The sequence below is a fragment of the Dendroctonus ponderosae genome, unplaced genomic scaffold, assembly GCF_020466585.1.
Source record: "Dendroctonus ponderosae isolate FM_Combo_2020 unplaced genomic scaffold, Dpon_F_20191213v2 Dpon_F_20191213_1, whole genome shotgun sequence".
Lineage (NCBI taxonomy): Eukaryota > Metazoa > Arthropoda > Insecta > Coleoptera > Curculionidae > Dendroctonus > Dendroctonus ponderosae.
In genome coordinates this window covers 39,355,762-39,382,893 of record NW_026017110.1, presented here as the reverse complement: position 1 = coordinate 39,382,893, position 27,132 = coordinate 39,355,762, and the positions used below count along the sequence as shown (strand labels likewise).

Sequence of the window (27,132 nt, the reverse complement as noted above, 5' to 3'; positions counted from 1 at the left end):
CATGTGCGTAAAAGTCCGTGCGTAACAGTAAAACAAATGAACAGCAAAGAAAAGTGCTTCTTTATGATCATCGTTTCCGATCGAAAAATAGCACTTTTAGATTAATTTGAATAAAAACATCATTATGACATTTGAAAGAGTGCCAAATCATAGTCATTATATAATAATTGTAGATAAAGCTTTTTATTTTCATTTAGAACTTGTGGCTTGTGAGCTTTAGATAAATCCCGGAGGCTTCCATGTTCCTTACACTTATGAAGTATTCGACTGACAGTTGATTGCACAATACGTTTATCAGGATTCTTTGCATTAAATAATACATTATTTTAGAGTGCGCTATTTACTCTGCCAGTGATCAATAAATTGCCAATTTTCAGTCTCTTGGTTAGCGCGATAACTATAGAGAAACACTTTAATGAAGATACGCAAAAACATTTTCTTGGTCACACTTTACTTCCCGAGTGTTAAATTATTGCAAATTGCTGAACTTCTTTCTAGTCATAGCAAATGTTACGGAAAGATCTATCCTTACAGGTTTGATCGAAACGGAATGAACGGAGTAAAGTTTTTTTACTACTAACCTGAGAAGTCACCATTATTTACTCTATTTCCTGAGTGAGAACTCATATTTCTCTCCTTAGGTCAATAATAATAACAAAAAAGCATCTAGGTAAATCAGGAAAGACGTTCAAGTTTTTCCTTATTTTGAGTTTTAAGGTTAAGTAAGTTAATAATAATAATCAAGTAAGTTCAAGTGAGATTCCATCCATTTTCAGTTCTAAAATCACTGTAACTTTAAGATTCACTACTTTGGTCGAGAAGGCTATTAAAGACCTCGCACATTTTATAAAACTGCTCTGTATATAATTAATAGCTTACTTCCCGACCTAGGTATATAATACCTGTACGATTATATCGGATATCGAGTTTTTTATACCTTTTCCATGTGGAAAATAGGTTGCCGCTTAGGAAAAATCGGTCACGAAAAAAGTTGTCCAATTTTCAGTATGTGGAATATTCCAGCCGTTTCTGTGAAATTTATCATTTAAAATAAGATACACTTGTCCAAGTCGATGAAAATTGCACACGTGCAGTGAGCGAGCACTATTCTCAAAGTAACATAAAGAACTGTACAATCGGTGTCCGTAAATTGACGTGACTCTGGTAATTGGTGTGCGTCTATGCAAATGGAATGATTAGCTATTAATCGGGAGTTTCGACCTATCTAGATTAGTTTGAAGATTCAGTTTGCGTACAATTAGAAATTGAGTAGTAAATACGCAGTTTGAACCGGAAATCCGCGTGTGCATGCATCCTTTGCAAACAGCCCACCTCGCGTCGCATGTCTACATCGCGCGTTGTCCAGTCGGGCTTGGGGGCGGTGATGCAAGTCGACGCTCCGCATCGGATTCGGAATCGTCCCTGTAGGGAGCAGCACCGTCCGAGACGCTTTATCCCGCGGAGCAGGGAGAGAGGAGAGCGTCGCCGTCGTCGGCGTCCGTTGAGAGTAGGGATGACGCCTGCCGCCGATGATCACAGGATAACAACCAACATCGCACAGTGCACGTCCTGGTTTTGAGGGAAGCGATGTGCGTCTAGATCCTAATTCGTTTCATTCGACCATGGTCGCGCGAAGTGAGAGCATGTTTAGTTACGACAGTTATTCCTATCGACTCTGGAGTTTAGCCAATGTCTGGAACACCTGTCAACGTGAGTAGTGCTCTTCAATGTGTCAATGTCCTTGATTGTTCGCTTTTGTTAACAGTGATTTGTGCATTCGCGGCTTTTTTGTTTCTCGCTATTGCAATTGCTTTTCTGGATGGCTTACCTAACACTTTTGCCTCAAGATAAAGGTATATTGTTTTACATTGTTACTATTTTCTAATCTTCGTATTTTTGCATTTTTGTGTTTTACTTTTCAACTGATTTAAAGTGACAATTGAATGTTTTGGTAAACAACACCGCACGTCTCTTCAATTCTGATAACTTTTATGTCAATTAAGAGTCGGAACCTACTCTTAATCGCTGCGCATATTAAGAGCATACAAAAAATATGTTTAATTTCTGCCCTGGCGTGAATTTAACTTTGAGTAGTCTGGAATGCTTATTTTATACCTAAATGATGTGAATAGCCACATCCATCAATGTTACTTACTCTTTATCTACAGATACTGCCGTTACAGTAGCATAGAGTTTATCTCATCTATTATTCCCAGAATTACTTTATGAAGTAATATGATATTTTCGATGAGAAAATGCAATTAAAAAAATCGGTTTTTTGTTGTTTAATGTATGTTTGAGTTTCCATAACCAGTTGTGAACTCCAATAAACCAAGTCTTAAAATGTGCCCTGAAATACTCCATGTTTATTTTTTTATTTCGTCTGTTTTAGTTTGAATCCAAAGATCGGCAATGCAATGTATTTCTTACTTGCATTTCGAAGTCATTCTAAATTTTATTTTGAATGACTCAAAAACAAGTTTTATTTTATTAGGAAAATACCTATTTTAACAGTGAATTGTATGCATAAAATTTTGGGGCGTTTTCTACACTAAAAAGAGTCCAAATTTTTAGAAAATTCTGAAATAACAAAGTTAGTAGTAGATACATTCAATTTTTAAATCAAATCAAACTTCTGTGATCATTCTTCTGGTTTTTTCAGTGATTTCGAACTACTGGCGTTACCCAACATGGTTCTTTAACATTATGTATAATTTTCCAAAAAAAATAAGTTCAACTGAAATATCAGTCATGCAACGGCTCACAACTTTTTCGTTTGTTGCATTTTTGCAACTTCACCAGATTCAGAATTAATTTTATCCAAAACTGTGGGTAGTATGGGCTAATCGATAATCAACAATGACAGTTTAACGAGAAACCCTTTAATAATTTATGTGAGTATTAATTACACAAAAGTACTATAAAAAGTGTTAATCTCTTGGAAATACAACTATCGAAGAACATGAAGTAAATCTGAAAATATGTATTTTTTGGTGACCAGTAAATGCAAAAATCGAGTATTTGAATGTGTTCAGTTCTTTTTAGCTATTTGCTATTTATAAATATTTGTAATATTAAGCGGAATTTCTATCATATCCACTACACATGTTCTATTAATTCTTAGATAGTTCACATGAGTTAGTTAACGGATATCGGGTCGGTAATTGTAGCCAGTAAAAAGGTAAATAAGCCAGTTCTAACGGCTTAAGCACTTAACCAGACAACATTGAACATTAATTCCTTTAGTGTATAAAATCAAATCGGCGATCGTATGATTTACTGTCTCTAGATCGCTCCAAAGTATCATACTTACATACAAGTTTAGTTACCTACATGTTTTATATAAAATATCGGATTTACGAGATACATACATACTTAGGTAATTATGCATAATTAGACATTAGAAGTCAAGTTACTCGGTAATTTGCTTTGAAATATTTAACTTCAGAATCAAATCTTCCTTCTTATAGTATCTACGATTTTGATGCTAGATAGCAAAAGCATTTTGCACGCTATGTTACTTACACCCTGTTGCTTCAGCCAATAAACAATTATGTAGCGAAGCAGACGTCTAACAGGCAGTTTAATTTTACGTAAAAGCTCTATTTTCTCTAAAGTTTTTATTTTAACCGTTCAATGAATAGAATATTTTCAACTCTTCAAAACTCTCTCAAAACTTCAAGAAATCGTGTGTGCCGACAGGGTAAGATCCTCAGTTATCAAAAGTACTAATTGCGATCAGGATAAAAATTCAAAGGGCATTTTGAGTATATTGGTAATAAGCGCACTGTCCGCTAAAATCCAATTTCCGAAGAGCTTTGCTTGTCAACTCTTAGATTTAGCGCGGTTTCAAAGTTGATTATTCTACAATTGCCCGTGCGGCTTCTTGAAATTTTGCCGCTCGTTAGGGTTAATTCTATCATGGTAAACCATTTAATTGCTTTGAGGCTATGTTGAAAAGCCTGCTAGGTTTAAATCTGGACTACTCGGGGGAAAGACCACTTTGTTTCCATCCACGAAAATCCTTATTCAAGTATCGCCGTTTTGGTTCATCGAAACAGTTGCGCGGAATCTTTGGTAAATCTGTATATTGTAACACATTTGTGGCCATATATGACCAATCTTGACGCGAAAATTTCAGATTACAAATTTTACACAGATTAAAAAATGCGTTTAATTGGCCTATGCTACTCCACATTAAATGTTTATGTCCAATTATTGCTCACAAATTAGTCTCCCATAAATAAATATTTTCACACTTTTTCACACTTACTACCCAAACTTAACTTAAATAGAGCGCTTGAATTTTACGGCACTCGCGTCGTAATTCATTTAAGTAAAAACAACGAAAACAAAAAATCAGTTAATTTAATGAAGTAACAGGAATATAAGCCCATTGACTATTTTTTTTGTGAATTTCCAATTAAAAATTTCTCGCAGAAACCTATGAATCGTTAGGCGATTTATCTGTTTCTACATGTTGCAAATTCTATATCGATGGCAAAGTCATGTTGCAGTAAATTAAAAACATTCGCCAATGTGTTTAATTCACAAATTACTATTCGAGTCAACATTCGTTTGAATTCATCAATGGATCTTCTCGGCATGATGCTTTTATAGAGCATACCTACTTTTATCAACAAATTTTAGGCGATATATTTTGTATCTAATAGTCAGCCAAAAGACATTTTATTGCTAGAAAAAATTATGTGTTTGTAATAAATAATCGCTTAAATGGTCTTCTCGTTTAAACAAACTGGATTGTGACAGCGCTGTTAATTTATATTTTAATAATATTTTTGTTTATTTAACCTACACAATGGCGTTAAATACAGAAGGTTATGTTATATGTTATAAATTGTGGCTAGGTATATTAGAGTGTTCAACTATAGTCGAATAATCAACATTATAGAACGCGTACTTATCTTCAATTAGATCTTTCATTAATAATAAGTCGTTTATTATTAGAACAGATGTTGACCAGCAAAATATAATTTAGCCTGCGCGTATTAGCTTACAGTGTTTTTTTAACAAGAGAGTTGGGGAAAAAAGAGCGCGGCCGTTGCTTAAAACTGTGGAGTTTTTCGTGCATTTAGGCCGCCGTGAAACACAATGTCTTCCAGACGTTTCGCGAAAGCAAGCGGCTTGCAACCTCAAAGATGTTTTGTTCAAAAGCTTCTTCAGTCCGGTGTAAGCTTTCAATTGAAAATTCTCTCAGAATGTACACCGGTAGTGTTAGCGAAGCGTCAAGAAGAAATACGTTTCTACGACAGCCTGAGTCTGTATTTTTAAGTTTGGAATATTCAAATTAAGAACGCTGCTAATAGTTCCTTATGGAGACCTGACTTATTTTCATTAGTCATTTAACTTCTACCGCAGTAGAAACGGCGCATTTATACCTAAATATTGGCTAAAAAAAAAGTAGTTTTAGAACCCATTTTTTATTAAAATTGATCACAGATAAGTTTTGAGTTCAGTTGCCAAGCAGACAAAATCCACATTGGCAGGTGAAATAAATGAGTTTCAAAACAGTCGAGAAACTAAAGAAATTTCAAACTAAATGCTTACATTTTAAACGTTTTCATTTCGGGTTTATCAGTTTGAATTGCTAGAAACACAGGTGAGGTAGATGTTCCTTTGTTACGTTTATATGCGAATAGGTGCGCATTTGTTGCAGTAGTCGGTGCATTGCCGTTTTACATTGCTTGCACAGAGATCAAGTTCTAAGTTTTCGTACATGATTTATCATGTTTCTGCAGACAATCTCACTGAACAAGTTTTCCAGGTCATAATATTAACTAAAGCTATTCAAAAACTAGATTTTTTTTAAATATCACTTGTGGTTATTCGTATATATTATTTTTAACCCGACTGTCGGTTCCAATAAATAATTCGAGTAAACGGCCAATTGTTCACTTTTTATGCAGGTTTAGGACTTTAACCCGCGCACAGAGTGGACACTTTTTTAATCTGCGTCTTTGAGATAAAGAAATGATTCTTCAGAGAAATGTGCATACAGACGCAAACCGTTGAATCAAAGTAACGAAACTACAAATAAAGCTTTTTTCACAGGTAATTTTTCATAAGCATATCCACACGTTTCGTTTGAACGGATAAAGTTGTAGTTGCATACAGAAATTCGTCGATTGATCAGGGAAACCGACTGCAACGAATAAGTGAAAAATTTACACTATTGTTTATTGACTGAATTATGCTAAATGGATGGTTAATAACACCGGTTGCATGCATTAATTGTGTAGCTTTTCTTGAAAATCGCTCTAAATAAAATCACTTAGCTTGAAAAAAATGATTTATTGTTATTTTGTTAATTTGGAGTTGGTACAAACGTAGCCGATAAAAAATCATGTTTGCTGCATGCATTCTCGTGATATTTAGAAAAGAAATGCATTTCTGAATATATTTAAGCGGCATTGCTGCTTCTTTCGATTAGGTACTATTTGTGCGTAATTTACTCTTTGTATTTTTTTACATCCAGCTTAACCTATACAATAGCACAATAGTACAATAGTTTAAAATGATATAAGCGTATCTATCTGCTGTATCTATAGGTCTTATTTCATAAGCACCTGTGATCAATTTAATTATATAGCACTGGTATAATACACCTTATGTTAAGTGGAATTAGTGGAATTATATCGTTTACTTTTGTGCTCCGACATCGAGTTAGATCCACAATTTCAGGATAGATGACATATAATATATCAGCAATATTTAAAAAAAAAGTCTTTATTTATATCATTCTATAGAAGGCCTTCCCCCCCTTTATGGCAAAAAAATTTAGCTTAGGTTAAGCAACTTGATATGGTATTAATTCCGGCGGAGATTTGTATTCGTCTCGAGACTATTCGCGCCATCTATGCGGTACACAGACGCAAACTGTGAACTGGCTTGATTTTTTCTCTCAATAGACTTGCACAAATGCTACGTACCAATAAAGATTTGTTTATCTGATGTGATCTACTAAGCAAATATTTGGCTCTAGCCACTGGACGTCCCGCTCTCGCATAATATTGCATTATTTGCTCGTTATAAATAATAGCCAATGAAAGATCAAAAATTTAAGCTGATTTGAAAATTTGAAAAGACAAAATAAATATGAGATTTGTATTTAACTTGTTTGATTTCTTAGCACATTATTTGTGAAAGTTTGGTTACACTTAAAAACTCGTTCGAACTTAGCAAAATATTGCAGTCATACAAAGTTATAAATACGTATTTGTTTGCTTTTTTGTTATGCAAGTTGGCACTCGTTGACAAATATCTAGTAATTCGGTAATCTGTTACAGAACCGACAAAATATCCCATAGAAATTAGTGAAGCGTTTTTTGTAGTAGGCCTACCTGAAAAAAACTCGAAAATATAATTTTATGGGCAAATAATAGAATATTGTAGGTCCCCTGGCGTCTAGAGAAAAATTAGTATTTTTATCGTAAATATTTACCGTACCTACGCAACTTACATATATTTTCCATATAATTTACACAATAGTAGAAAATTATATTTTCTAATTGCACACTAATTTACCGATAATAGACAGTTTTATTTAAATAAAGAAATACTGCTAAAGGCAGAATTAAAATCAAGTAATACTATGATATAAATTACATAATCCATGTTTAAAGCGCGGATATTTAAATTAAACTAATGCTTTCTTTGAATAGAACTTTACGCCTGGTTGAACGTTAATAAATAGCTAGCGTTTATTTTGCTTATAAATTTCGCAGTAGTAAATTGCATTTTGCTGTAATAAAGAGCATTGTTGAAAACATGCAAAGTTCGCATCACAGGCAGCCGTTTAGCAGCCCGTCAAGGTAATCGTAGGTATGCTGCCGCGATTCACTAACGCGACTTCAGCATTAAAAACATTTTCCAGATGCAACGTTTAATACACACGTAAACACCTGCAAGAATCTAAACAGAACCGAAAATATTTCGACTTTGTTTATATACCTCAGCTATTAGTTTTCAGTTGGAAGTAAACAATACCTGTTTCCCTCCATGTTACCATATTTTTATGACAACACCAGCATTGATATGTAGGTACCTACAGTTGTTTGTTCGCCTTAAAAATATACTTCATATTTTCATTATGGGACCGTAAAAAATGAGTCCTCACTTTCCAACTTGAGTTGAATGGATTGAACGAAAACATAAGTTAAATCGGTAATTACCACTTACATACAAATTGTTTGGACTTGAGAGAGAGATTCCACATAATAGATTAAAATAAACCATTGCACATGCTGAATTGTGATTGGCCACGTTCGACACCATTACGATACGGCTTACACCTGCCCTAATATTATCTTCCGTTATCTTTTCTACCTGTTCAGTGGATTTAATCGGGCAAATTGCCCCGAAAGAGGGGATACCTGCAAGCCTATTGGACGGCAGAACAGGTAAAACGGAACTTGGTTTTGAAGGTACCTGCAGCAAACAGGTTTTCTTTTCTGGAAACTTTGGTACCTTCCTTAAGTGATTTTGATTAATTTAAACGATACATTTAATATACAACAACATATTATACAACACAATACAACAAGCATATCAAATATGCTTCTTACACGTTATGTGCATCATATGCGCATAACAAGTTCAGTTGGATGCTTTATACAGGATGGTTAAAAGAGTAGGAAATATTGTGTTGCGGATCTTCAGAAGCGGGTGTTTAAAACCGTTTTTCGTTAATTATCTACATGAAAACTCTCAATAATTAACTGCGAAAGAAACGGAAAATTAGGAATATAACAAGTTTATCAAGGAATGTATAAACTACTCAAATAAATAAACGGACACAGTCAAATTTGCCCTAACTTTGGAACTGAATAAAATCCGATTGCTCCTAGCGATTTCGCTTCTATTTGAACCGGTATTTAGCACTATTTGCGTTCTGCTAGTCCATGTTGTGGAAAAAGTAAAGCGCCTCAGATAAATTTTCTATAGTGGCAAATGAAAAAATTCAAAATTTTGCAGTTCGACTTGCTATTTACAGCGGGGTCTCAAAAAATTAACTTTTTGGTCTTGCAGCGATAACTTTTCTCCTGTTGATCCGATTTTCACGATCTATCGCTCATGTTGAAGCTAAACCTTCAAAGACAAAATTCAATATACGGTGTTGCATAAAAAATGACGCAAACCAGAAGTGTCCCCGAAATCTGTGATTCTAGCAGACTTTCAGCTAAAGCAGACTTATTCATGCAACCTGGAATATTGATTTGATTTTTCATTAGTGGACTGCCACGTTTTAGCTTCCACATGAGCCGTAACATTTTGCCAATAGCTTGAAATGACAATTATATCACTGCAATCGCAAAAAGATGTGTTTTAGACCTTTAAAACCAAATAACGCTTCAAACAGAAATCAAATCGCTCTCAGTGATCAGAATTTATACAGTTCCAAAATTAGTCGAAATTTGTCCGTGTAACGTCTATGTTGTTTGTTAAAACACTATTTAAAGTAGTAAATAATTTTAGCAAGTAATCAAAAAACAAATCGCGTTTGGTCGGAATGTTTTGTCTGCAATCGTCTTCTATACAAATTGAATTTAATTGACCGACAGTTGGAAACCAGACGACCTGTTTTTTTACGGATTTAAACATTCGGCATTTCGTTGTCTGCAGGTTACTAAGAATTTTAGTGGAAGCCGAGCTATTTTCCCTATTGTCTCTTTAGAACTAAGAAAATATTTTCCCTGATTTGGAATCGACGATTGGGCAGGTTCAAGGAATATATCATTCGGAAGAACATAGGTTTTCAATTTTATTGGGATGAATGAACAATGTTGAAACTAATACACAAATTACTCTTGAATTATTAGGTACTCTTTAGTGGCAGTTTTATATTGATACAATCGATTGCCGCTTTTAAATCTGGCTCTTTTTGCTAGTGATCGTGTGAATTAAAAATAAAAGTCTGAGACTTACGTTAAAGTTAGCAAATGTCGAATAGTATATGTGTCTTTAATCACTGCATGAACACATACAAAATTAGTATTAATTGTCTTACTCATACGGCCGGTGGTTAAAATTATTTATACGAATTAGCTAGGCTTATGCAGCCAATTGTTTATACGGCAGTAGGTATTAGCCGATCGACAAATTGAACCATATTAAAGAATATTTTTCTTCTGGAATAGTCAAATTTTTCGAAAAAACTACATTAGATTGTTTCGAAAGTTTTTCCAACTATGTCGTCATGAGACTCACCATGGTGCGCTGTTATGGCAAATAAATGAATTTCAGTAAATTAACGGGAAAATGTATTTCCGTAAGAAAGACTTGTTAGTAAAATGATTATCTATCGACATATAGGATTATGTAATTTTAAAATGCTTCAATAATCTTCCGAACGATCAAACACAGAATTGGAGGCACATTTGTTTATTATTTTCCCGATGAATTGTGTTTGCGTGTTTGTAGCGTTTACGCTACAACAACTTTTATATCAAATGTCAAAAATCAAAGGGTTTGCTAGTAAAAACTGCATACGCAAGTCACTTCAGATAATGCCGGCTTCTGGGATTAAACACATTTCCAAAAATCGATGGTTACATATTTGCTGTCTATTACACATATTTGTACAGACTGATGCATTGACTTCAAAATTATAGTAACTTAGTAGATTTTATAAAGCTGCTAAGGCACGATAGGTTATTTTGCGAAACTGATATGCCCGGTATAATCAGAACATCATATGTTTCTTCCGAGATGATTACTAAATATTACCGAGAAATTAAATTTACCTTTAAATAAATATTTATGATATACCACCAATTAGAAATAAACTGAAAGACGCATATGGGAAAAGCTGTAAAATTCCAAAAATATTTACCACAATATTTACATTGAAAATTAAAACCGTCTCAGCGGTTTATAGGAATTTTGTAATGGTGAAGGTACATTCTCGGTAGAACCTATATTTGAAATTTGAGTTATTAATAATTTCTTACCGATCACTTACGTATTTAAATTTAGAAACTCACTCTAGAGACATGGTAGCAATTATCCGGGTAATTGTTCAACAAGAATCACAGACATGCATAATAAATCCCGTCAACAGTTCTGATGGTTACGTTTTTCCGTAGCCACATTTGACTGAAACCACTATTCAGGTTCAAATGCCCCTCATGGACGCTAATTTGTGGGAAAGCTTAAAATTCTACCTGAAAACGTGAAGTTTTTTCTACGGTGTATCCAATCCTAAGTATCGAATTTCAAGTGGGACTAACAACTATCAAGCCGAAAGTAGAAACCTCGGTAGGTATAGACATGTGTCTACCTTCGGCCGTAATAAAATGGTTGACAGGAAAGTGCAATCTGGCCGCCATCAGGTTGGTAAAACGGTCAAAATAACTTTGTTTTAAACTTTGGAACTTCATGTGATTTTTTTATTCAAATTATGCCAGGTTATTATTCTTATACCGGAAGTAGGCAATACGTTGCTTACTTATACGAGTACCTACCACTATAAACTTAAAATAAATTTAAATCCGTTCATTAAGCAGGGCAAATATAAATTAGTGGAAAGTTGAACTGGAGGAGTACGTAGGAACAATAGCATTTTTAAATTGAGTTTACAACATTTTATGTTGCAATTAACTAACATTAGGTATATGTTATTTGTATGTTATAAGTATTTCATCGATGTGTATCTAAACATCTAGTTCGACAAATTTCTTCAATAAAATATACATAACCCTCATGCAAAGTTGAGAGAACTTTCACTTTCACTTGTTTGCCAACTTTAACATATTTCGCTGTAAACTGCCTCTTAAACCACTAAAGCTGTAAATACTTACTCCATAATAATACCACTTTTCGAAACTCTTGTTTCTCGCGATATGTCTTTTCGCTTTAAATGCGCAGCGTTCATTGGTGTTTCTTAAGAGCTTTTTCAAAAATATGTTTCTTACTAACTTATTGATTTCAAATAACTTGCAAAATTGTACGTTATTGCACGTAAGTATAAGTAAAACGCTGTCACTAAGATATGGAATGCTTATAAATCTCTACGATACTTACTTTAATGTTCTTTTTCATATGCAGGTTGCACCTTAGTATTTAGCCTAAAAATGTGTGTAAAAAACTACAGACATTTTTAGAATTGTATTTGGCATAAAAAATACGCAATTTAACGCTTTATCTGAAATTAAAAAGTAGCATTTCCTACCGCAACCGGTTTTCTAAATACGAGCCAACCGACAGGTGCGGTTCTAAAAACTCGCATTTACTTTAAATTTTCGCATTTTGCGTGAAAACTTGAACCATTTTTACAAGGATATTTGGCATAAAAAAGTACGCTCTATCTCAAAGTGAACACTAGCAATTCCTAACGCAACCGGTTCTCTAAATACGAGCAACCCATAAGTGCGGTTCTGAAGACTCGTATTCAATTTGAATTTTCGCATTTTGCGTGAAAACTAGAAGCATTTTTACAATAATAATTTTCATATAAAAATCCGCAATTTAACGCTCTATCTCAAAATGAAAACCAAAAATGGCTACAGTGTAGTACAGAAAACTTTAGATAGAATTAAATTATAATCTAAATGTCTTTGTCGCGAAGAAATAGTACTCTAAGCGATATAAATTTGATGCATTCATTAATTCACTATGTTCAAAATTAATTTATAATTTCGCTATTTTTATCGTACCTTTCTTATTTTAGTAAAATATGCGCAAAAGAGAGCTATGCTTTTTTCAATGTTGCCGATATGCGAACCAAAGTTGTGGTTAACCTGTTCAATTAATTAGCGGAAATATGGTTTAAAAATGCAAAAGAATGGCAGATTATGCGGCTATGTACACATTTACAGTGAATTCAACCACAAACCCGTGTGATTATCTTCGGAATATATTATTATCACATAAATGTAAAAACCCCAGTGAAAGAATGCATTTTAAATGTAAAAACCCCAGTAAGCTAAATGTTTCTGGTGTAGACCATATACCTATATACCATTCTTATAACTTATCATATAAGAAATAAATTTGACTGATCGGGATATACCCTTCGAATTTGTAATGATTCTTGTAGCAAATTTGTCTTTTTGGAATCTTCACAAATTATAGTTTCGCGTGTATCGCCTTGCTCAGTAAAGCGATTTTTCTATTTTCAGGGATATCCTAGCGCATCCACCAAATCTTATAATAGCAAATTAATATTTTTGATTTTCTTCTGGTAAAAGGTGTAATTATAATTTAGCCAGTGATATTCAAAATAATTTGATTAAAGTTTCACTAATTTACAATTATAATGCCTGTGTAATTTTAAGAAAAACAAATTTAGGCATATTGCAAACCTGTTTTCAATTTACAATTAAAGCACTTTGAATATTTTTAATCTACCAGCAGACTTGTGCAATGCGAAAGTCGAAGCATTTTTAAGAAGCCATTATAAAATTTAAAAGTTTTAAAATGTATGATCTAAAAATAAATACCCGGTTCAATTGAAAATAATGCGCTTAACTAAGTTTTGATTATTTCCACCATTTAGTACTTTAAGAAGTACATTTAGTTCTGTCTAAAAGCGATCTATGTATTTACAAACGCGATTCAAATATGCAAAAATTTATGAAAAAAAATAGTAGTCTGGATTTTTCTGTAGTTTTGCGAAAACTCACTAGATAAACACTCACAAGCCGATTTTTATATTTCAGCGAAATCCATTCCCAACTGAACAACATAGAATTTAAAAAGAAAACAGTATAATTTAAATGAATTAGTCAACCTGATTGAAAAAGTACCATTTAATTTATGATTTAAAGCTACAAAAAGTGCGCTTATATTTATAATTTTTTATTTTATGCTCCACTGCACATTATTCTTCCATAGAAATTCAGTCAATTACATATAAGCTAAAGCCACTGACGCGGTTACCGTCATACAGAGCGTTCCCTAGTGCGCATTAGAGCCACTCCAGATTCCAGATGTAAAAATAATTAAATTTTAATAATAATAGAACAATTGAAAAAAACATTAATGATTATTGAATAATAAAAACGGAAAACGCGATAATTCCAAATGTTCCTATTTCCATATCAGGTTAATTCGACGATTTATTTATTTAATCTAGACTGTCTATGTGGTATTTCTATTAATTGGTTGTAGGCGTAAAACAAATTCGGTTGTTTGGTTAATTTTTAAATTTTCAATAAAAAATTCCTTGTTTCTGTTATCCGACAGGTTATTTTGAAGCAAAGAACTTTTCAGAAATATTTCGAATCTTATTCGAATGTTGGCGATATTAAACTTTGCTGGCGAACTCGCAGCCCTGATCTAAATCCCTTGCATTTTTACTTGTAAGTTCACATAAATCATCAAGGCTATAAGGAAGATATAAAACGGTACGAGAACCTTCTACAACCAAATGGACACTTGAATATTTACATTTTTATTTGATTTTAATAAAGAATCGAAAAAGTCTTTTATTTCGAGGCAGGCGATATTTAGTTAACAAAATAAGGTTTTACTTAAAATAACCGTGTAACGTCCAGCCAGTAGCTCATAACCACATTAAAATTAAAGAAATCCTGCAAGCAATTTAAAATTGACTGAAGAACTTTAACTGTTTGCATTAAGCTAATAAGCAATACTTGACAAAGGCAAGATTAACTCAGTCTTAATATTTTGGCATCTAGACTGTACTGTTACTATATCCACAAATGAAATATAAAAATTTGCTTGGCCTAAAAAAATAGCATCCGTTCCCGTTACTTGCAGTTCAAATAAGTTATTGATTTCAATCAATTCAGAATTGATTGTGTTCGGACAAAAGATAATCTTTAAACTTAACTTGGAGATTTCCAGCGATTACTGTGTGCTGCAATATAATCGAATCTATGCTGCGAATGAGCTGTTCCATGATTTTCTCCTTCTAGTGTTTCTACAACACTAAAACATCTGCCTTAAGAGATTTAAATGTTCCACTCATTTCAGGATGAACATTTGTCGTTTACGTAATATAACTTAACAGTCATAGGAAAGTCAACTAATAATGGATTATAAATGCAGAACAACGGTTTTCTACAAACATTTAATCATTAAGTACGACTGAAATATTTCTATTCGCTCCTGTTCTAAGATTTCTTACCAGCTGACCTGGTCACACTTCTATAGTAGACTGAATCCCAATTTGTGCGTTAAACTATTTAAGAGGTTGTTGTTTGGTATTGAGAGAAGCAAATTCTCCTCAATCAGTATTTTTCTCTAACAGATGCTCTTTTATTGCACAGGAATTTTTTAAAGCGCTGCATCTGGGTAAAGTTTTTTGAGTCGTTTCTTGAATTGAACTAATTATGAAACATGTTTTTGCCTCATCACGAGCTAAATTTTTAAGGTACTTACTACATAACCTAAAAGCAAATGATGTTCTTTTTACTATTAAATTCGTGAAACGCAAATGTGATTGGCGCTGTTATTTTTAGTCAAAGCAGTACTTTTGATTTTCTTGCTATAAGGGAGCATCTAAACTTTGATGTCGAAATGCATATCTCAAAAAATAAAAGAAATACGAATTTTCAGCAATCATATGATCTTTGCATCATGTCTCAGTAACGAAAATATCCCCTTTATAAAAATGCTAACGAGGTATTTTCATACGTGGCGAGGGATCCTTTGATTTGTGTGAAGCCGTTTTTTTTCCAGGCGATACAAAAGCATTTTATTAAAATTGGATTGTGTCCAACTGGAATAATTCAGCGTGACACGGCGTCACAAAAGGAATAATTTTGTTTGTAAAGCTGGCGCTAAAACTTTTAGTTGCGCAAAAATAAAAAGACTAAAGAAATAAACGTGGAATGAGAGAGTTATGTATTTCTGCAAGGTTGTGATTTATACTGTTGATTTAAATAAAAGTGCAACAGAAATACATATAAAAACGTCAGGTGTTAAATAAAATAAGCAAATTTATTCCCGTATGGATAAAATCAAGGAACAAGAAATTTGATGGCTTGATTAACAGTAAATAACGTGAACTGATTTGGTTGGGCATTTCTGAAATGTAGGGTAACTTTCCTTGCAGATTTCACATTAAAGTAGTTTAGACTGACGCGAAGGTGACATGCTTTTAGAAAGCCTGGCCTTATCAGAAGTTCCTATATACATAACTTGATTTTGTTATAAAAGTACATTTAATATAAAAACTTCTTGTATGCGCAAATGCTAATCTTACTTCTCTGGTCGCTTTCTTGGCAAGGTAGATTTCTAATGTTTCTAATGTCTTTCTTGTTGAAACTATTGAATTAAAGAAGTAAACTCATCATTATTGCTATTGCACTAGGGCCTGATATTATTAGACAAAAACCGAATTCAGAATGTTACACAGAATTCCACAAAGAACCACTTTTTTCTTTTTTTCCTTAACTGCTAACAGAACATATTGATCAAAGCTATAAGCTGATGGAACGAAAGACTGAGTAAGATCGATTAAGAATAAAAGAACTATTGTTACAATTTGATATACATATGAAAGGGCCTGGACATAGAAACCACGAAAAGATCGGCTGAAAGCGGAAGAACCATCAACAAGAAATTCTAAAAGACGCAAATCCTTTCGTTGTTCATTGTTTTAATAAAGTTTTTGTCGCATATGTAGGAAAGCAAGTTTGAGATGAATAAAATAAAAGTTAATATGTTTACTAAATCCACAAAAGTTAAGGAATTTAAAAAGGAATTGTTATAATGATCCAAGTATTGTATGATATTATTGCAATAAAAAATCTACTATACAAATATGATATCGACCCAAATCGGGTTTTCCGCCCAATATTATTTTTTATGAATATTTGCTCGTTATTTCTGCACCATACTAATATTATAATTGTTTAAAATAAAGATTCTAAACCAGATCCGGATCTATACGAGAACGATTGGCTTTCCGCGTATTTTACCAAAACAATTCTCTCAAAAAAGTGGGGACATGTGGTTTTTCTTCTGTAGGTATAGAATGTCCTGTTATAATATTAGCAGTTAATAACACGCGGTGGCCAAATTAAGTGTCTCGGTAGGTTAACAGTAGCCCCAACTTGTTTGTCTGTTTTCAAAGTCCGGTCTCTGCTGATACTTGTAAAAATGCAGATTAATATTGAATTAAACCCAAAAACGTATGTTTGTTTTGAACTAGTAACCTGTCATGTTACAATATCGTAAAAGCTAAGTGTTTTGAAATCAGAAGTTTGCCAATTTTTGCCCTCATACAAACTACATTAGGATTGACCGTATAACAGAAAATTTACGGTCTAAATTAATTGATTCCGTAATTTATTATCGCCACCAAGGTTAGGTGCCTTGCCATTCCGTCCTGGATTGATGACAGCGAATGAATCGGTTTAACATTGTCCACTTTTTCCCCCGCGCAACATGATTTAGGTCATGATTATCGTGATACGTGCTTTTAGGCATTAATCTCGATGGTTTATGGACTTTTTAATGTTGAACAATATGAGGTAAATGGAAAATAAACACATATTCCGACATATATGATAGAGGAATCCAGATTAATTGGATTTATATTAGTACGACATTAATACGTTAATTATTTTTTGTAAATCGCATTAACATGCACATTATTTTATATTCTTCTACTTTTAGCCATGCTTGTTTCATCATACTCTATTGGTTTTAACAATATTAGCTGTGCATAAAAATCACGCCAAATTTCAAACTAATCGGCGTCTAAAAATCTAAAGGCGTCACTCCGCAATTTTTTTCCTTTTGGGGCTATAAATCAAAAATGTACAGACATGTAAAGAGTCTAAAGACAGTCACAAAACGTCTTCAGATTTTAACAGCCTGTAACACACACAAAGGCATTGAATAGGGACTTTGGTTTTTTTGTAACACTTTGCATATAATCAGGAGACTTTGCCCGCAGCAGCCAAGGAGATGTGGCATATTTTCTTTAAATTCAAAATAATAATATTCTGATAACAATTGGAAAAATAATTTATTGGTCCGTTCCACATTCTACGAAACACCCACTTATGTCTGCTCCAATAAGAAAGTATCCTCAGCAATTTGCAATTTGTGTATGATCTGCTGCCAAATTGATAATAAATCCTCAATGTTCTGCTCAGCCAATTTAATGTTATCATCAAGTTAATCAACTTTAAATGATTATATTATTTTTTGTCAGTATAAAGAAGAATTCGCAACAATACGCCATAGTCCAATAAACCTGATCGAATGCGGTCTATAGGTCCAAATGTTTCAATCGTCACTCTGTGATGTGCAATCCATACCGTTGTAATGTTCCGAATATTTGTCGGCACCTCAATATTTTATCGTCCAAGAGATCAAAGTGCATAAAAGCCTTCAAATAATGTTGCTGGAAACGCAAATTACACAATAGCACAATAAAGTAAAACGAAGCTCATCCATGAAAACCACCAATGTAAAAAGAGGCGTAAAATACCTCTATAATTGTAAGTTTACAGGATGTCACTAATAAACTTTAAGTTGGTTTAATTATTTCCCGTGTTGAGCGACACGGTTGTATATACCTTGGCTGTTTATGATTAAATTAAAACCTTTTGTTCGAGTTGGAAAAAAATGCGGGATAATAGCGATTGTGGCTGAAGCTACAATATGGTCACAGCGAGCGGTAAAAATAATATTTCAATTTATAAACATTTATATTTTCAAGAGATTGTTATGCGCGCGATATTCTTGGATTATTGTGCTCATAATTATGATGTGAGACTCAGGAAATTTAAACGTGTGTACGTTTGATGTCTAATTATAAGTAAATTGAGTTACGCACACAAATGAGGAATTTAGGAATATTTATGTCATAGGACAAGCATTATTAAAAACTTCCAAAGCTTGTTTATATTTATCTGGAAAATACGGGGTGTTAATAGTTGTTGGATTCGTGAAATTAGCTGATGCTCATTAACTCAAATATGTGTGTTCCAAAAATGAATCTCCACCATCGATAATATATGAGCCATGAGAGTGAGGTTTTTTTGGACAAAAAATTAATGCCGTTATTATTTACCTTACATGAAAAATGTCAATGACTGGTCTTCAATTATTGGATTTTGGCTGTCAATAACTGGGAGTCTGAGACATTTTGCCATTATTTTGCAATTAAATCGAAAAAATTAGTTTTTTTCTCAAGTAACGCATTGGCCAGTTAGTAAAAACCTCAACAATTGTTTTAACGAGTGAATCGCACTTTAAAAGTAAATAGATTAGTTGCATTATTTTTCTTATAATGAAAATGTCCTAATAGTGTCGAAGACTGGGCAGTTTACCTTAATTAAACAAAATGTTGTACGGTGACTAGTTCATAAGGTGTCAGCATTACTCTACACAAAATCGAATTGGCTTCCTGTACTCAAAAAGTACATAATTTTCCGTATGGGTGTTTTTTAATCGTTCAACCGTTTTCTTGTGCATAGTAAAAGCAGGAAGCTTACTTCAGGAACACTCGGAAACGCACGCAGTGTTCTTCTATGTTCATTAAAGATGTATTGTCTACCCCATTTACTCTTCATACATTTAAATTTCGAACGTTTATTAACCTTTCATCCTTTTCCAACTGAAATTCTCGCTCATATATAATATATTATACACCTATTACAGTTTAAACTAGCTCAACACATTTTGCATGAAGCTGATTACAGCATAGTATTTATGTAAGGTCTGCAGATATTCTTGACAATCTTTTTATCCTCCTTAATTAGCAATGCATCCAGTTTAGTTCTTAGTGATGAACTAATATTTTGCTCAATACGAAATGAGGATTGCATATTAAGAAATTTTTACTGTCTGCTGATTACGAAATAGCATACGTGATGCATCGAATCTGATTTACACCTAAAATAAAATCAAATGCAATCAACAATGTATTGTTGATGAAAGTCAACGTAACAACCTAGGTAACAAAAGTAACAAATTTCTTTCAAAAAAAATCTGTCAGGTATAATTAAAATGCTAACGAATTTCGACATTACAGTTGAACCTATTTTTATAACACCTGAAGAGCGTAGGTATTTGAAATATACAATACCATTGAAGAAGTAACGGCATGATCGCTAATCACTACTCTCTTGTTTCAGCTCCAGTCTTAACTAATGCGGTCATAAAGGAAGAAGAACTTAGTGCAAGCGCCGACTACTTCATCAAATGCCCACAATGCCAAAAAGGATGCCAAAGCTTTCAGGCGCTGAAAGAACACATGGAAATTGCTCATACGGACCTGACAGCCACATCTGAAAATAGTCTGTCAGTAACCAGTGCTGTTTCGCCCACATCTTTGACAGGAATTACAGGACGCTATGGATGCTCGCAATGTAATTCTTCATTTTCTTCTAAAGAACACTTGGAGAAGCACGAATTATTGCACTCGCCAAATGCACAAGTGGTAAGTTGCTTCTTTAATTATCCCTTTAATATCAGTGGTTCCTTATCTAAACTCAAAATACCTCATCGTTCAGATACTTTTCAGTTATTTTGATTTTAATTTAATTTAATACTGATCTGCATAGCTCTGGTTTTCAACTAAGAAATGCTACCTATTATGATACACAGTGTTTTAAAATCAGACTTTCAGAACATTACATTTAATTTCATTAACGTATATGTTCTTTTTTGGAAGGTTTTTAATTTATATTGATTTACACTTTCTTCGGTGTGCGAATTTTAGCACATTTTGTACGTTTCAATTATTATGTGTGGCGATCCAGGTAAAAAATATGAATTTTGCTTTTTTAAGTGAGCATATACATAGTGCAATCTTATAGCTTAATACATTATTATTATTTTATTTATTGATTCATCAAAGTAGGAACATTTTGGAACTTAAAAATAATACGATATTGATGGCGCCAACGCGAATAATTGATTGAAAATACCGGATTTGTAACGTCTATGAGACTAATTCTCAGTGGTTTCTAAATGGAAGTTTGGGAATATCGGAAACCCAAACGAAATAAAAGAAAGGGCCGCTTTCAGCAATTTGAAGTGAATGTATAAATATTCAATTTTATATGCCTGTATAAGTTAATATGTCGTTTAAATTATTCTATTAAAAAGTGTATACTTATCACTTCTGTAAAAGTGTTTAGTAAGATTTCAGTCGTCACACATTTTTTTTTCGGTTGCTTTTGATTAGTAATTTTAAGCAGTTCACTCACGCGGCAAGACGTTGTAATCACTGGTCTCAATTTATCAGTGTGTGTTATTAAGAAATTCGCAAAAGAAGTTGATGACTTTGCCATAGCGTTAATGAAACTAATAACTCCATGACTGAGCAGTTTCTTTCTCGTAAGTTTTTAGAGCTAGAGATATACAACACTCCAACAGATAGTGATTCACTCTGTGATATCACCTATATTTATTTAAATTTCATGATCCTACAACTCTGTTGTTAAGCACCATTAAGAATAATTTCAAAGTTAAAATTTTTATTTTAATTCCTTCTTTATTTAGAAAAATCAGTAATTTTGATCCTACATTTGGTCGGCTGTGACATATTTAAAAGTTTCTTTTATGTCGCTAGAATTGTTGTACAAAAATATGTTTTTATTTTTAATTTAGGTGATTTCGTTTTTCATAAACCTAACGATTTTGATTTCGACAATTTTATTTACCTACTGTAATAATTATTTAAATTCATTGTAGCCAACTGATTCACGCTCTGTTTATACCAGCTGTCTCCCTGCCGTATCACCATATACTTTATAAACGAGTCATTCACTATGAGTGATTTTCCTCCCTTATCAATGTACTAGTCATATCAGCTATAATTTTACCGCAATTTTGATTTCGTATCGGAGGGACCAAAGTCCTCATCGGTGTTGCTTATTTCAAGGTTCAAATATAAAAAAGCATTATTTAATTTATCACTAATACAATAATAGTACATACGTTTACGTTAATTTTGTTCAGTCTGCTTTCGTCCATGGTATACATATATTTTTTTATGCTCTGTATATACTTTTCATTGTACAGTGACGCATTGAAAAAATACGAATGTTTATGGAAAGTTTGTATCATTTTGATATTTTTGTTTGTTATAATTAAATTGTTTTAACGTAACTAATGAGTGGTGAGATTTAATTTTAAGTTTTACTCACAACAGGTAGGTATAATGGTACAGAATTTTTTGAAAACCTATTCAGATAAAGCAAAACAAAAGTTTTGTATACTTACCAACATATGTTCTTCCAGTTTTACAAGTTATCCTCGTATAGGTAGAGAAAAATAAAAATATTCATATAGACTAGACAGTGGTAAGTTCGCAAACTGTTAACAACGATGCCTACTCTTACAGCAGAGGTAGATAACAGAATGCAGGTACAATAAAAAAAAGTGTCAAGAGTCAGAACAAGAAATACATAGTCAATATAAAAATGTAGAACTTAAATTTGATTTTGAACATCAGGTAAGTAATGAGTAGAACGTTATAAGTTGTACTGCAATAAATCAAGAGAATCATCAAGCTAAGTCCATTTTATTACACAAAACATTCGCGACCGTGACAGGACTAGTCAAATTTCTTATTCAAAAATCATTATGCGTTTTAATAAGAAAACCATCATGGGCATAAGTTTATCCATCGGTTAAATTCAAGATCCAGGATAACAAATCAACATAAACATAAACTAAAGAGCTGTTCAAATGTTCAATTGCGACAAATCAAGAGAATCACCATACCAAAATATCGTGTGAATTTTCTTACACAAACCACAAACTTTATACCTTGATTGGTAATTAACTAATCAACGTTTCAAATCTCATATTTTGCTTTCAATGAGACCCGAGCTTTACTTTATTGAAAGATCAGCGAATTTAGATAAGGACGAAAAGTCTACACACAATTGACTTCGAAATATTTTTGAATGTAATTAATGTGAGAAGTCGAATGTCCACAGGCCGAATTATGCCAATATGAAGAAATATTATACATATGTTTTATAAGCGTTTCAGTAATCTCTATTTAAAACGCTTCATAAGGTGCTAATCAGTATATTTCGTTTGTTTGCCGGTATAGGCAGGTTAATCTTTGTGATAAAACCGTGTATTAATCACGTTGATAAGTGGCAGCATGAAACAAATTCTCGGTTTTGCAACTTGATATAAACAAAGAAATTCTAGGTCACCAGAATTGCTGTTAACATGTTTGGCGCATATATAATTTTTATGGAAGTGACATATCATTTAAATAAATTCATCAATTCAAATCCAGTTAAATTGAGTGGTAATATCATAAACAACAAAAATATGAAAAAGACTTGTTTTTTTCAGTACTATATTTCGGTTTTTGAGAAAATAATGTGTGATATACTTCACTCACACAAATACCGTTTTGAACTTTCAGTGTAAAACATTGTAGGTATCAGTAATAATTAAACAACCTTTTAATAAAAAAATAGAATAATTTAACCTTAAAGCAATAAACTTACAGTCCAATAGACTTACCTATTGGAATTTTGTACATTTGACCGTGTGCAGTGGTCAAAATTAACTAAACTATTACGAACAAGAAATACGTAAAAGTACATCGTGTTGTCTAATTTATATTTTTCATTTTCTCATCAAGACGTTGGTTATTGGTTAGCTAACAAGAATAGGTATCTACATAATTTGTTACTGAAACAAAAGTAAAAAAAAATTACTAGTTGTTTAGACGCAAACCAAAACAATTTTAAATATGAAAAAGTACATAGGCACACACACAATTACAAGGAATGCGTCGCCTTACTTATATATGTATATTACTGATTACTTATATTATTAATAGAAGGATCCAATGCAATAACCGACCAAGACCAGTGTCGCTAATTTTTCAGGAGACACAAAAAACTTTGTTTGTAAGCGAAACGATTTAAAAGTTAAAAAACTAAATTACGCTGTACATTTTTGATCAAGGAAACTTACAATGTATATAAATAATATATGAAAACCAAACTGAACGAAAGAAAACATTAAAACCAACGAACATGCGACGCAACCTACCATCTGAAGTCCAGGACTCAGCTTGTTTTTGCAGTTTCGCAGAGTACGTACTTTAGATGTGTCTACATCAACCATGGATGCAACCCAAATAACACGTATGAAATTTTAGTAATAATAGCTAGAAGCCTGATTCTTGCACGGTTCGACGAAGCATTTCAAACTCTATGGTTACGTGTTGCAACTCATTTTACGTAAAAATTCAATTTTGGCGGTTATTGCATTGCACTTGGAATCAGCGCACATAATTACGTAAAAGTAAAAATCTTTCACACGCTTGTATGTACAGTGTCTATTTTTTCTTGCAAATAGAGGGAATCTCAGTTATAGAAGTCGAAGATGGATACATGCGGTTTTTGCAATACTCTGACCGATTTTTGTCAAATTAAAGGTGATGGTAATTGATTTGGGCCGTCCATGTTCGTTCAGCTACTATTTTTAGATACAAGCCAAACTTAGCTTTTTTAAAACGGTACACCCTGCATATTTTCATACATTTTAATTGGTTTTTAGATGGCCATTTCGGCAATTATAATACACAAGGGTTTACTCAAAATTTTACCAAAAAATTAACTTAATAATGATCGTATGTTTTTTTTTAAGTAGGCAATAGAACTGAAGCAAATGACATTAGCGATACCTTCTTGTTTAATTACTGTCAACAGTGCAGTGTATCACATTTCTAATTATATAATATTTTAGGTATACATACATATAAGATTTCAAATATTTGAACGACTTAAAGCTTATAGATACTTGCCAATTTTACAAAACATACAAACGGAAATATTGGATAACATCCCTTTAGCGCAATTGAACAATACATATTTCCAGCAGGATGGCGCACCTGCACATAATACTGGAATAATTAATTAGGCCTTATTTAAATGAAAGTTTCCGGAACATTGGATTGGCATATGCGATCCCGAGCGGTGTTACCAGGTCTTTGGGTAATGGATTTTTTCTATGAGGATATCTGCAGAATATTGTTTAACGCTTCCGAATAAATACCTATGCCGAACCCCTTAACGCCACCCATCAAACATCTACCCAAATTTAAACGCTGAATTACAAAAGTGACTGGAATGTGCAGTGTGCACTAATCAACGAGGTTATAATTTTGAACATTTAAATTTATTGTAGTAAACGTTTTCAGTAACATGTTTGTAGGTATTTCAATTAATAAAGTGACCAGTTTACCATCTAGATTTTTAAATATCTCGACAGTTATGAGTTATAAATAATTAAAAATAATAAAATATGTTCTGTTATGGTTATGCGGTTAGTTTTAGACATTTAGCATAATTTAAATACATATTATGGGCGATAATTATTACATTTTTTATTGTCTTTTTTTGGTTTAATTTCGAGTAAAGCCTTGTGAATTCTTTATTGTTCGACCGGACATTTAAAAGCCAATTAAAATGTGTGAAAATATATAGGGTGTCCCATTATAAAAAAGCTGAGTTTGGCTTGCATCTAAAAAACATAATTAATGGAAAAACGAACTACATCAACTAACTATTGCATTATAGTGTTTACAGATCTATATCGTCGAAGGAGGAGAGGCCATTTTTGCCAGGCGTTTACGTTTACGTGTTTACGTTTGCCAAAAAACAGTCAAAATATTGCAAAAACCGCAAGTCTCTTTCTTCAAAAATAACTGAGATTTTGTACATAGTTAAAATGGTACTTTAATTTTGTATTCAGTGGGCTTCGCAATGATTGGAAATTTTATTTAAAGTACACCAACTCTGCGGATAAAAAATAATACTCAATGAAACCTGCTTTAGTGTATCAAAATTCCGACGGCTGTCTGACCGTTTTCGGAAAAAACCGAAAACACTTATTACTTTCCAAATGCTTGATTTTCGTTATGTAAGCCGAGATCAAAAAAGTTTATTGGATATTTCATTTAAAGTTACTTTCCAAGCACGCTTTTAAAATATTTGCATATCATTATAAAACATCCTGTATATGTACAGGGTGTTTCCTCATAAGTTGACACCCCCTTCCAGATCGTTTTTTTCAAACAAATTGTGAAAGTGACCAATACAAAAGTTGTTTAATTTTACTCAAATTTTTTAAACCTGAATTTAAAATAAAATAATAGAACACCGAAATGTCGAAATTTGACAGTCTTTTTTTAAATGAAACACCCTGTATATTTTTAAGGTATCAGTAGGATTTTTTCCTGATTTCAATAATGTATATTTTGCCTATATTTGCATGAGTTATTTTTCCTATATTGCCGCTTAAAAATGGTAAATAAGCAACAAATCAAAGTAACATCACAACTTTTAAAATAAAAATGCTGATATCTCGATTGGACGAGCGGGTCCTATCCATAGATTAACTAAGTCTGCTCCTATCCAATGGCCTCCAATTCGGTCCGACCTACCGCCTCTTGAATCTTTTCTCTGGTTATTTAAAGAATATTGTGTACGAAACTCTAGTTAGACGCCGTAAAATAGTGGATGCATTTAGCGATATCAATATTACAATATATTCAATATGTTATAAATAAAATTGTAGTAGATTATAGAGCGCGTCTAGCGTTAAACGGAGGTCATATAGCAAATCAGTGGTTTTTTATTTATTAACTTGCTTGGAAATTTATAGTAGCAATAAATTCCGTTATGTTTTCTTTCTGTAGTCTTTTTGTTTCATTTCAGGCTTAAACCCTAATTTGTTGCCTTAATTTGTTGCTATTTATAATCTTTTAAACGTAAAATAAGAAAAACGAGTAATAAAAATCTAGGTAATTATATGTTTCTGAAATTAGGAAAAAAAAATCGACATACTGTACATATACAGGGTTGCTCATTAGTGCGTCAAAGTGCGATATCTCAGTAAATATGAACTTTACAAGAAAATACGTCCTACGAAAGTTTTTCATGTTTAAAAGGTCCACATTTTAAAATTACTTTCCAATATACGGGGTGTATCATAAACGTGTGGTGGTTACCAACTTTGGTTTTTTAAATGGAACCGCCCCTTTTTTCATTCATTTTCAGATTTGTCGTCAAAATTTAAGTTAAGTTTGTGTCAAACGTTTTACCTGAAAAATTTACGATTTCCGAGTTATTCGTAAAAATGTGAAAGTTTTGACAGCTACTGGGTTCCACAGAAATCGATGCTGTACACTAC

General features: G+C 32.8%; 1 protein-coding gene across 4 annotated transcripts in view; it reads left to right on the top strand.

Moving 5' to 3' along the window:
- The window catches only part of LOC109532999 (zinc finger protein 1), a 416,629-nt gene that overhangs the window by 371,608 nt on the left and 17,889 nt on the right, over positions 1 to 27,132 (top strand). The window contains exons 1-2 of one of the 4 annotated variants that reach the window (XM_048661205.1): positions 1,528 to 1,710; positions 20,085 to 20,389. In XM_048661205.1, the coding sequence (XP_048517162.1) occupies positions 1,623 to 1,710; positions 20,085 to 20,389 (393 nt within the window). In that variant the 5' untranslated portion in view covers positions 1,528 to 1,622. Of the gene's footprint in view, positions 1 to 1,527; positions 1,711 to 1,745; positions 1,854 to 19,903; positions 20,012 to 20,084; positions 20,390 to 27,132 lie in introns of those variants that run through there. The other 3 variants (XM_048661207.1, XM_048661206.1, XM_048661204.1) reach the window with 3 other exon arrangements.